General features: G+C 44.6%; 1 protein-coding gene across 2 annotated transcripts; it reads right to left on the minus strand.

The window, feature by feature from the left end:
* Window positions 1-176: 176 nt before the first annotated feature.
* Window positions 177-2,447, minus strand: APOF (apolipoprotein F). 2 transcript variants are annotated; one of them, XM_025403334.1, is made up of 2 exons: window positions 2,333-2,447; window positions 177-1,794 (listed from the first exon to the last, which is right to left on the minus strand). In XM_025403334.1, the coding sequence occupies exons 1-2, from the start codon at window positions 2,346-2,348 to the stop codon at window positions 830-832; spliced, it is 981 nt and encodes a 326-aa protein (XP_025259119.1). In that variant the 5' UTR covers window positions 2,349-2,447; the 3' UTR covers window positions 177-829. The 2 variants fall into 2 exon arrangements, with proteins under 2 accessions (XP_025259119.1, XP_025259120.1); XM_025403335.1 differs by lacking the exon at window positions 2,333-2,447 and adding an exon at window positions 1,887-2,070.
* Window positions 2,448-12,899: the final 10,452 nt, after the last annotated feature.

A 12,899-nucleotide genomic window follows, 5' to 3' on the forward strand; every position in this document is an offset into this window, starting at 1 on the left:
GGGAGGAGTCTAATTAGTGGACTGGCCCAAGACTGAAACAGCTGATTTTCGAGAACCCGCGCGTGAGCCACGGAACCGAAACTAGCTTGAGGAGCCTGTAGACGCCAAGGGCTCCATGGGAAGGGGTGGGACCGGAATTTCGACGCCTTGGGATAGGAAGAGGAGGGCTGAGGTAATGAAAACAGTATTTTTTTTTTTATTTTTTGAGACGTGGTCTCGCTCTTATCACCCAGGCTGGAGTGCAGTGGCGCGACCTCGGCTCACTGCAGCCTCGACCACCCGGGCTCAGGTAATTCTCCCGCCTCAGCCTCCCAGGTAGCTGGGACTACAAGCGTGCATAACTCCGCCAGGATAATTTTTTGTGTTTATCGTAGAGACGGAGTTTCGCCATGTTGCCCAGGCTGGTCTTGAACTCCTGACCTCAGGTGATCCTCCTGCCTCGGCCTCCCACAGTGCTGGGATTACAGGCATGAGCCACTGCACCTGGCTAATAGCTATTTATTGAGAGTACTGTGATAAGCACTTTAGATTAATTGTATCATTTAAAATTTACAGGGCAACTCGTTGAAGTTAAAATCATTCTCTCCTTTAGAAATTTAAAAACTGATCTTAGTTCAAGAAAGAAGTTACCAGTCAGTGATCACGGAGGGTCTAACAAGTGGAGCCTAGATTCAAAACCAAACCCTCTGACTTCAACCCCCAAACATTTACGTTCCTACGTTTTACTGTACAGCCTTCCTCCTGAATAAATCAGAGTTTAAAATTTTGAAGACATGTATACAGCTTGTCAGGATATTAGATTTATTAGTTCTGTGGTTACCACCTTCTTTTATATCCCAAGACTCCCAGCCCCAGGATCTAAATCATAGCTCTTGATTATGGCCCACCCCCAGTAGGGAGCTGAACTTACTACTTCTGATATGAAAGAAGCCAGGGTAGTTGTTTCTTCCAAGTCACTCACATCTGAGATGGCCCTCAAACCCTCCTTGGTGGTCTCTGGCTGAGAGATGTTTGCGTCTTTCCGATCTTGGTAATACTGGATCAACTGCTGAACCCCAGACCTTAATGCAGGTTTAAGTGCAGCACTGATCGCTAGACCCATAGGTCCCCCTGACATCCCGGCCATGGTCATCAGAAGGTCATATCCCAGATCTATGGCCCCATCTCGGCCTCGTTCCCTGGCCTTGCCCAGGCAGTTTTGAGTAGCATAATACAAAGCTGTGCCCAGGTTGTAGAAGGTTCCCACTCCTGGCAGCAGCTGGATAACATTGTGCACACCTTGCTCCTTCTCATTCTCACAGTCCTCTGTGGGGAGGGAGCGCCAGACCCTTCCTGTGCTTTGCTGCTCCCTGGCTAACAGCTGCAGAGCAGAGGCCAGGGCTTCCACTGACACGTTCCTCTCTGTGCTTCTTCCTGTCTGGAGCCCTCGAAGATGCTGGATGAGGACCTGTGTAGCATTCACACCACCCTGGCGGTAGAGCTGTAGCTGTAGAGCCCAAACATCAGCCTGGCAACCAGCTTCCTCCAGGGCATTCCTTAGAGCCAGGCTTACCAAGAACTTGGGTAGAGGGGCCATGTGGCTGAAACCAGGCAGTGACTTTGGGTGCAGAAATTGGCAGGACAAGGGGTCTGAGGAGGGTGTCTGGGATTCCAAGGACAAGGGAAGGTGCATCAAGACATTTGTCTGCTTTCCATATGAAGTGGCATCCACAGGGTGCAGCAGGACGTAGCAAAGTAGCAGCTCAACTGGTATCATGATGAGTCTGAGGCCACACATGTCTGGAGCAGAGTACCCTAGAAAGGGGAGAAATCCAAAACATACAAACCATTTCCCTAAGGGCTATGGTGAGCCCACAGCTCAGTTAGGGGGACACCTCATACATCACCTACCTACAAGCTTTTGTACTTTCTTTTTAGAGACGGGGTCTTGCTCTGTTGCCCAGACTGGAGTGCAGTGATGGGATCACAAATCACTGCTGCCTTGAACCCCTGGGCTCAAGGGATCCTCCTGCCTCAGCCTCCCAAGCAGCTGGGACTACAGGTGCATGACACCATGCCCAGCTAATTTTTAAAATTTTTGTAGAGATGTGGTTTTGCCATCTTGCCCAGCCTGATTCTGAACTTTGGGCTCAAGTGATCCTCCCACCTCCACCTCCCAAAGTGATAGGCTTTCAGGTGTGAGCACTGCACCTAGCCCCAAGCTTCTGTTCTTTTTAGGTAAAGGCCTAGGAAATAGGAAATGCACCCCAATTGCTCCCACTTGGTTTCCCTCATTTATAGGTCACCAGGGATTCTGTTTTATTTCCACCCATATATAGGGACCCCAGATTACCACACAGTCCAGTCATTGAGAAGTGAGTTTTGGTTGCTCCCCGATCCTGTTCTGCCTAGTTCTCTGTCCCGTGAGGAAAGGAGATATTTGCTTTCCCCTATGATCAGTGAAGGATGTAATCTCTGCAAATATTTGCCCATTTATACTGGCTGCTCAAACCTTGTGCCCTTGTCACACACTCAACATCTATACCCACAGTCCTGTTCTTTGGCATTTCCTGTATGTCCCTGCCACATACAGTAAGCTCATGATAGGAGCCAGGGAAATTCAGAATTAGGAAAGATGAGATGTTTGTGATACTCTGATTTCTCTTCATTTTAAAAATTAAATTAGCGACTGGGCATGGTGTCTCACGCCTGTAATCCCAGCACTTTGGGAGGCCCAGGTGGGCGGATCACAAGGTCACGAGTTCAAGACCAGTCTGGCCAATATGGTGAAAGCCTGTCTCTACTAAAAATATCGAAAAAAAAAAAAAATACCCGGGCGTGGTGGTGGGTGCCTGTAGTCCTAGCTACTTGGGAGGCTGAGGCAGGAGAATCGCTTGAACCCAGGAGGTGGAGGTTGCAGTGAGCCAGGATGCACTCCAGCCTGGGCTACAGAGTGAGACTCCATCTTAAAAAAAAAAAAAAATAGGGGCTGACACCTACTAAGTGGAGAAGGGCAAGGCTAACACTGGTCACATGTGTGTTTAAGCAAAGGGATGAAATAAAGAGCATTCATCTGTCCGAAGTGGTCTCCAACATTTCTAACTACTTATTGTGTCCCATCCTTGAATACAGTCCTGGGAAAGGAGACTCGTTACCTATGTGGCATTTTGAATAGCTGAAGTGAGCCAGGATCAATTCCTGGATCATTTTCCTCACAAAGCACTTCAGAATAGCTGTGGAACATTTGATAGATTAGATTGTCACTGTCCATGGACATTTAAATGATCTTAACTTGACAGCTTCTTCAACTTTTTGCCTGATTCTTCAATACGCTCCCAACACTCATACCTGCAGTTCTCGGTGATGTTGACACCAAAAGCTTTGAACTGTGGCACCAAGCATCATAGGAGATGGTTTCTCAGCAAATTCAATCACCATCTGAGCTAACTGGTAAGCCAGCCACCCCAGTGGGTATATTTGCCACCATCCATACGTTTCCCAGGATGGGCAGCTGGGTGCTCGGTTTATTCACACTTCCGGAAGGGACCACTAGATTCTTCACAATTAACGTTGGTATTGCCTTCCTCCCCATTGAACTTTTTGACTCTCATGGATGAGGGTTTCAGTGGTATCCTTTCCTCCCATCTGAAGCTGCAGAACATGGGCCTCAGTTGGGCAGCCCACCTCCTCCAGGGCCATCCTCAGAGCTAAGTTGGACAGGTACTCAGACAGGGGCTAGGAAGGGGGCTGTGTGTAAGAGATCCTGGCAGGTCCTGGGATCTGGGAGAGGAATCTGGCTCTCCGTGTTCTCCAAAAAATGGAGAGCATGTTTGATGGGTGCCCAGTCTCTGTGAAAGATGGCTGGAGGCTCAGGGTCTCGTTCTGGGTACTTCTTGGAAAGGCAGACACCAGGGACAGCAGGACACAGAAAAGGAGCAGCACAGCCTGGACCATGAGGGGACATCAGAGCAGCCCTGCTGGAAGGAAGCAGTGCTCACGTTGGAAAGTGGAGAAAGGCTCGGGACAAAGAGACACCAAGACTGGCCAGAGCTAGAAAGTGTCTTAGCTCTTGGAAACTTCGGTTGCCCTGAACACACCTCATCTTCACTCTTAAAGGATGTGGGTGATCCTCCTATTTTGAGGAGAAGTAAGCCAGAGGAAAAAAACAGTCCAAACATCTCATTTGCTTTGGTATCTTCATGACCTGAATTACTTTTATTGTTATTGTTGTTGTTGCTGTTTTTTTTTTTTGTTTGTTTGTTTGTTTTTTTTTTTGAGACGGAGTCTCGCTCTATCGCCCAGGCTGGAGTACAGTGGCCGGATCTCAGCTCACTGCAAGCTCCGCCTCCCGGGTTTATGCCATTCTCCTGCCTCAGCCTCCCGAGTAGCTGGGACTACAGGCGCCCGCCACCTCGCCCAGCTAGTTTTTTGTATTTTTTAGTAGAGACGGGGTTTCACCGTGTTAGCCAAGATGGTCTCGATCTCCTGACCTCATGATCCGCCCGTCTCGGCCTCCCAAAGTGCTGGGATTACAGGCTTGAGCCACCGCGCCCGGCCTGTTGTTGCTGTTTTTAATCCTGCCCTTTCCCAGAATCACAAGGAAACCAGAAAGTTGATGTCTTCCAAAACAGTGAAGGACAAAACATTTGCAAATATTTATGCATCTCTTCCCAGCCCAGACTTTGTCCTTCTCACCTTTGACCCACACTGACAAACTGACCTTTTCCCTTTTAGGCCCTGCAGTCCTGTCCCATATCTTTTTGTCTTTTCTTTTTCTTTTCCTTTTTTTTTTTTTTTTTTTTTTTGGAGACACAGTCTCACTCTGTTGCCCAGGCTAGAGTGCAGTGGCATGATCACAGTTCACTGCAACCTCCACACCCCGGGTTCAAGCGATTCTTGTGTCTCAGTCTCCCTAGCAGTTGGGATTACAGGCATGCACCACCACGTCTGGCTAATTTTTATTTTGTTTTGTTTTGTTTTCTGGAGACAGTCTCACTCTGTTGCTCAGGCTGGAGTGCAATGGTGCAATCTTGGCCCATTGCAACCTCCGCTTCCCAGGTTCAAGAGATTCTCCTGCCTCTGCCTCCCAAGTAGCTGGGACTACAGGTGTGCGCCACCATGCCCAGCTAATTTTTTTGTATTTTTAGTGGAGATGGGGTTTCACCATGTCAGTCAGGCTGGTCTCAAACTCCTGACCTCAAATGATCAGCCTGCCTCGGCCTCCCAAAGCGTTGGGATTACAGGCGTGAGCCATGGCACCCAGTGACATATCCTTTTTATCTTAAGGTTTTACCCTAAACCTATATATGAGTTGAGGAAAAGGTCCTCTGTATCTTCTTGAGGGGAGAAAGGATAAAGGAATAGCTGGTGATCTCTGGGATCCCTAAACCATTTTTCTTTTTCTTTTCTTTTCTTTTTTTTCTTTCTTTCTTTCTTTTTTTTTTTTTTTTTCCTGAGATGGAGTTTCGTTCTTGTTGACCAGGCTGGAGTGCAATGGCACGATCTCGGTTCACTGCAACCTCCACCTCCCAGGTTCAAGCGATTCTCCTGCCTCAACCTCCCGAGTAGCTGAGATTACAGGCGTGTGCCACCATGCCTAGCTAATTTTGTATTTTTAGTAGAGATGGGGTTTCTCCATGTTGGCCAGGCTGATCTTGAACCCCTGGCCTAAGGTGATCTGCCCACTTCGGCCTTCCAAAGTGCTGAGATTACAGGCTTGAGCCACAGTGCCTGGTCACCATTTTTCTTATTAAAAGAATGTACTGGTTGGGAAGCCAAAGCAGGCGGATGGCTTGAGCCCAGATGTTTGAGACCAGCCTAGGCAACATGGTGAAAGCCCTGTCTCTACAAAAAATATAAAAATTAGCCAGGAGTGGTGGCGTGCACCTCTAGTCCCAGCTACTGGGGAGGCTGAGGTGGGAGGATCACCTGAACCTGGGGAGGTCAAGGCTGCAGTGAGCCATGATTACACCACTGCACCATCCAGACTGAGTGACAGAGCAAGACTTCATCCAAAAGAGAATATACTGGATGGGAGTCCAGGGAAACTGGACAGATTGACAAATCAGACAAAATCCTGAAAATGGTACCAATTCCCACATATCATTATGGCCTAAAGTTTCCTCTGATGTCACTCACCTCAGGTACATGGCCAAAGGGAATAGGCCAATGGCAGGGTCCAGGGTTCCTCCCTCTATTTTTTTTTCAGTTCTTTCAGTTCCCAGGAGTGGCCCCTGACAACTAACAGCAAAGACAGAAGCAGATGAGTAAGTCTCCAGAGACACAGTGCCAAGTTAGAAACAGCAAGAACTAGGTGGAAAGGAGTCCAGCTCTGTCTGAAATTACTAGACCCCAAACCTCTGGGGAATCCCTGAGACAATATATATACATATATGTATACCTACGTGGATAAAATGTACATACACACACACATATATGTATACCAGGCTGGAGTGCAGTTGGCACAATAACAGCTCACTGCAGCCTGCAGCCTTGAACTCCCGGGCTCAAGCAATCCTCCCACCTCAGCCTCCTATATATCTGGGACTTCAGGTGCGTGCCACCACACCTGGCTAATTTTTAAAATTTTCTTGTAGAGAAGGGACCTCACTATGTTGGCCAGGCTGGTCTTGAGCTACTGGGCTCAAGGGATCCTCCTGCCTAGGCCTCCCAGAGTGCTGAGCCACTGCACCCAGCCTCCTAGGACTCTATAGTTTCTGTGTAGCAACACTAAACGGAGTAAAAGATTTAACCCTTTTCTCCTAAGATCTATCACAAAGCAGAAATATCCATTCTTACCCGTTTTTCCTCATTGTACTGGAAGTTCTAACTAGTGTAATGAAGAAAGAATAAAAATAAATGGCATAAAACTAGAAAGGAAGATGTGGAACGATATTTATTTAAAAACAACATAGTCCTGGCTGGTTCAGTTAGTAGAATATGAGACTCTTAAAAACAACATAGGGGCTGGGCGCGGTGGCTCACATGTGTAATCCCAGTAATTTGGGAGGCCGAGGTGGGTAGATCACGAGGTCAGGAGTTCAAGACCAGCCTGGCCAGCAAGGTGAAACCCTGTCTGTACTAAAAATGCAAAAAAATTAGCCAGGCATGGTGGTGCGTGCCTATAATCCCAGCTACTCGGGAGGCTGAGGCAGGAGAATCACTTGAACCCAGGAGGCAGAGATTGCAGTGAGCCGAGATTGTGCCACTGCACTCCAGCCTGGTGACAGAGCGAGACTCTATCTAAAAAAAAAAGAAAAAAACAAAACAAAACAAAACAGCAACAACAAAAATACAAACAAAAAAAAATGGGGCGGGGCTTGAGACCAGGCATTCAAGACCAGTCTGGCCAACATGGGGAAACCACATCTTTACAAAAAATAAAAACCATAGCCAGGGGTGGTGGTGTGCATCTGTAGCCCCAGCTACTCGGGAGGCTGAGGCAGGAGAATTGCTTGAACCCAGGAGGGGGAGGTTACAGTGCGCCATGATTGTGCCACTGCACTCCAACCTAGGCAACAGAGTGAGACCATGTCTCAAAAAATAATAATAATAAAATTTTAAAAAGTAACGCAAAATAAAAACAACATGGACTGGGCATGGTGGCTCACACACTTTGGGAGGCTGAAGTGGGAGGATTGCCTTAATCCAGGAGTTCAAGACTAGCCTGGGCAACATAGGGGAGACACTGTCTCTGCAAAAAAAAGAAAAAAATTAGCCAGCTCAACTCTCCAGCTGTGGTGGCACATGCCTGTAATCTCAGTTTCTCAGGAGGCTGAGACAGGAGGATCACTTGGGCCCAGGAGGTTGAGGCTTCAGGAAGCTGTGATCACACCACTGAACTCCGGTCTGGGTGACAGAGGGAGACCCTGTCTCAAAAAAAATAAAAATAAATAAATAAATAAATAAATAAATAAAATAATTAAAAAATTAAAATTAAAAGTAATAAAAATTAATATATAAACGAATTCTATTTCTGTAGTCTAAAAACATACATTGAAAGTTAACTTAGGGCCGAGTGTGGTGGCTCACACCTGTAATCCTAGCACTTTGGGAGGCCAAGGCGGGTAGATCACGAGGTCAGGAGATCGAGAACATCCTGGCTAACACGGTGAAACCCTGTCTTTACTAAAAATACAAAAAATTGTCCAGGCGTGGTGGCTCAAACCTGTAATTCCAGCACTTTGAGATGCTGAGGCAGGTGGATCAAGAGTTCAATACCAGCCTGGCCAACATGGTGAAACCCCATCTCTACTAAAAATACAAAAATTAGTGGCATGTGCCTGTAGTCCCAGCTACTCAGGAGGCTGAGGCAGTAGAATCACTTGAACCTGGGCTGCAGAGGTTGCAATGAGCCGAGATCACGCCATTGCACTCCAGCCTGGGCAACAGAGTGAGACTTCATCTTAAAAAAAGAAAGAAAAAAAATTTAGCCGAGTGTGGTGGCGGGCGCCTGTAATCCCAGCTACTTGGGAGGCTGAGTGAGGCAGGAGAATCACTTGAACCCGGGAGGTGGAGGTTGTAGTAAGCCAAGATCGCGCCACTGCACTCCAGCATGGGTAACAGAGCGAGACTCTGTCTCAAAAAAAAAAAAAAAAAAAAGAAAGTTAACTTAGAAAAACAATTCCAGCTGGTCACCATGGCTCAAGCTTATAATACCTGGACTTTGGGAGGCTGAGGTGGGAGGACTGCTTGAGGGTAGGAATTTGAGACCAGCTTAGGCAACATAGTGAGACCCTGTCTCTACAGAAAAATAAAATGAAAAAAATAATAATTCCAATTACAATAGTGTTTAAAATAAACAGATAAAATTCCTAAAAGAAGAAACAAGACAAAGATGCTCACTCTTGCTACTTCTATTCAACATTGTACTGGAGGTTCTAGTCAGAGTAATTAAGCAAGACAATGAAATAAAATGTTCCTGATTAGAAAGGATGAAGTAAACCAGCCTATATTAGTGGGTGACATGATGTTGCCGTTAAAAAAACTCAAACTTACACACACATACATACATACACACACACGTACTAATAAATGGGTTCAGCAAAGTTGCAGGATACACTATCAATACACAAAAATCAATGATATCTCTATATATGTGCAATGAACAATTTGAAAATGAAGTTAAGAAAATTCCATTTATAATAGCAGCTATAAGTGTAAAATTTGTACATTGAAAACTACAAAACATTACTAAAAGAGATTAAAGGAAACTAAAGAAGATTAAAGAATGAGTTAAACCCAAAACTATCGTAAGGAAGGAAATAATAGAGATTAGAGAAAAGATAAATAAAACAGAGAATATCTTTAGGCACAAATAATTGTGAAAAAATTAAAAATAGGCCCGGCAAGTTCACTTATGCTTGTAATCCCAGCACTTTGGGAGGCTGAGGCGGGCGGATCACGAGGTCAGGAAATCGAGACCATCCTGTTAACACGGTGAAACCCCGTCTCTACTAAAAATACAAAAAATTAGCTGGGCATGGTGGCACACGCCTATAGTTCCAGCTACTCAGGAGGCTGAGGCAGGAGAATTGCTTGAACCTGGGAGGTGGAGGTTGCAGTGAGCCAACATCGCACCACTACACTCCAACCTGGGGGACAAAGCAAGACTCTGTCTCAAAAAACATAAAAAGCAAAAATTGGCTGGGCGCAGTGGCTCACGCCTGTAATCCCAGCACTTTGGGAGGCCAAGGCAGGTGGATCATCTGAGGTCAGGAGTTCAAGACCAGCCTGGTCAACAAGGTGAAATCCTGTCTCTACTAAAAATATAAAAATTAGCTGTAGTGGTGCATGCCTGTAATCCCAGCTACTTGGGAGGCTGAGGCAGGAGAATTGCTTGAACCTGGGAGGCGGAAGTTGCGGTGAACCGAGATCGTGCCACTGCACTCTAGCCTGGGCAACAGAGTAAGACTCTGTCTCTAAAAAAAAAAAAAAAAAAAAAAAGGCTGGGCGCGGTGGCTCAAGCCTGTAATCCCAGCACTTTGGGAGGCCAAGACGGGTGGATCATGAGGTCAGGAGATCGAGACCATCCTGGCTAACACGGTGAAACCCCATCTCTACTAAAAAAATACAAAAAACTAGCTGGGCGAGGTGGTGGGCGCCTGTAGTCCCAGCTACTCAGGAGGCTGAGGCAGGAGATGGCATAAACCCGGGATGCGGAGCTTGCAGTGAGCCGAGATCATGCCACTGCACTCCAGCCTGGGCAACAGAGCGAGACTCCGTCTCAAAAAAAAAAAAAAAAAAAATTAGCCCAGCATGGTGGTGGATGCCTGTAACTCCCGTTACTTGGGAGGCTGAGGCAGGAGAATCACTGGAACTGGGGAGGCAGAGGATTCGCACCACTGCACTCCAGCCTGGGCAACAGAGGGAGACTCTGTCTCAAAATAATAATTAATAATAATAATAATAATAATACAGATAATAGAAACAATAGAGAAAATCGGTGCAACCAGAAATTGGTTCCTCAAATAGATTAACAAAATTGACAAACCTTTAGTTACACTAACAACAAAAAAAAGATAAAAAGACTCAAATTATTACAGTAAAAATGAAAGTGGGAACATTACATTTTACAAAAATTAAAAGAATTATGAGAGTATTTAAACAATTACATGCCAACAGATTGGATAATCTAGATGAAATGAACAAGTTCCTAGAAATATATATCTTACTAAGACTAAATCATAAAGTAATAGAAAATTTGAATTAAAGAGATTGCATCAATAATCAAAAACCTCCCCAAAATGAAAGCCCTGGACCGGATGGCTTCACTGGTGAATTCTGCCAAACATTTGAAGAAGAATAATGCTAATGCTTCTCAAACTTTGCCAAAAGATCAAAGAGAAGGAACACTTTCTAACTCATTCCAGGGGTGAGCACTACCGTGATACCAAAGGCAGACATACACTAGGAAAAAAGAAAACATACACCAATATCTCTTATGAATACTGATGCAAAAATCCTCAACAAATACCAGCAAGCCAAATTTAGCAATATATTAAAAGGATTATACACTGTGGGATTTATTCCTGGAATGTAAAAACAGCACAATATATGAAAATCAATCAATATAATTCACCACATTAACAGAATGAAGGAGAAAAATCATACAATCATCTCAATTGATGCAGAAAAAGCATTTGACAAAATTCAACACCCTTTCATGATGAAAACATTTAACAAACTAGGAATAAAGGAAACTACCTCAATATAATAAAAGGCACGTATGAGAAACTCATAACAAACATCATATCATACTCAATGGTGAAAGATTGAAGGCTATTCCACTAATATTGGGAACAAGAAAAGGATGCCCCCTTTTGCTAGTTCCATTCAACATAGCACTAGAAGTTCTAGCCAGAGCAATTAGGCAAGAAAAGAAAATTAAAAGCATACAAGTTGAAAAGGAAGAAGTACAATTATCTCTTCTTCTTATGATTTTTTTCCTGAGACGGAGTCTCGCTCTGTCGCCAGGCTGGAGTGCAGTGGCTCCTTCTGGGCTCACTGCAGCCTCCGCTTCCCGGGTTCAAGCGGTTCTTCTGCCTCAGCGTCCTGAGTAGCTGGGACTACAGGCGTGCCACCACGCCTGGCTACTTCTTATGGTTTTATATGTAGAAAACCCTAAAGATTTCACACAAAAAACTATTAGAACTGATAAAGGAATTCAGCAAATTAGTGGATTACAAGTCAACAAAGAGGAACCACTTGCATCCCTACATATTAACAATGAACCATTTGAAAATAAAATTTTGAAAACAATCCCACTTACAATAGGTAAAAATAAAATACTTAGAAATTAATTTATCCAAGGAGTTAAAAGGTTTATACAATGAAAACTGTAAAATATTGCTGAAAGAAATTAAATGAGGCATAAATAAATGAAAATGCATTCCATGTTCATGGATTAGAATACTTAATATTGTTAAGATGCCAACAGTACCCAAAGTGATCCACAGATTCAATGCAATCCCTATCAAAATCTCAATCATGTTTTTTTGCAGAAATTGAAAAGCCCATCCTAAAATTCATATAAAATCTCAAGGGACCCCAAATAGACAAAACAATATTGAAAAAGAACAACTTCCTGATATCACAACTTACTGCAAAGCTACTATAAATCAAAACAGTGTGATATTGGTATAGCAGCAGACATAAAGACCAATGGAATAGAATAGAGAGCCCAGAAATAAACTCTTGCATATATGGTCAAATGATTTTTGACAAGGGTGCCAAGACTAGTTGATGGGGGAAAAGACAACCTTTCTAACAAATGTTGCTGTGGGAAACTGGATATCTACCTGCAAAAAGATGAAGTTGAACCATTACTTAACACCATACAAATATTAACTCAAAATAGATCTAAAATCTGAACGTAAGAGCTAAAACTATGAAGCTCTTAGAAGAAAACATAGGGCAAAATCTTTGTGACATTGAATCTGGCAACGATTACTTGGATATAACACCAAAGACATAGGCAACAAAAGAAAAAAATGAACAAATTGGACCTCATGAAAATTTTAAAATTTTGTACATCAAAAGATAATATCAACAGAGTAAAAAGGTAACCCACAGAATGGGAGGAAATATTTGCAATTATATATCTAGTAAAGATTTATGCCGGGCGCGGTGGCTCAAGCCTGTAATCCCAGCACTTTGGGAGGCTGAGACGGGCGGATCACAAGGTCAGGAGATCGAGACCATCCTGGCTAACACGGTGAAACCCCGTCTCTACTAAAAAATACAAAAAACTAGCCGGGCGAGGTGGCGGGCGCCTGTGGTCCCAGCTACTCCGGAGGCTGAGGCAGGAGAATGGCGTGAACCGGGGAGGCGGAGCTTGCAGTGAGCTGAGATCCGGCCACTGCACTCCAGCCTGGGCGACAGAGCCAGACTCAGTCTCAAAAAAAAAAAAAAAAAAAAAA

The sequence above is a fragment of the Theropithecus gelada genome, chromosome 11, assembly GCF_003255815.1.
Source record: "Theropithecus gelada isolate Dixy chromosome 11, Tgel_1.0, whole genome shotgun sequence".
Taxonomy (NCBI): Eukaryota; Metazoa; Chordata; class Mammalia; order Primates; family Cercopithecidae; genus Theropithecus; species Theropithecus gelada.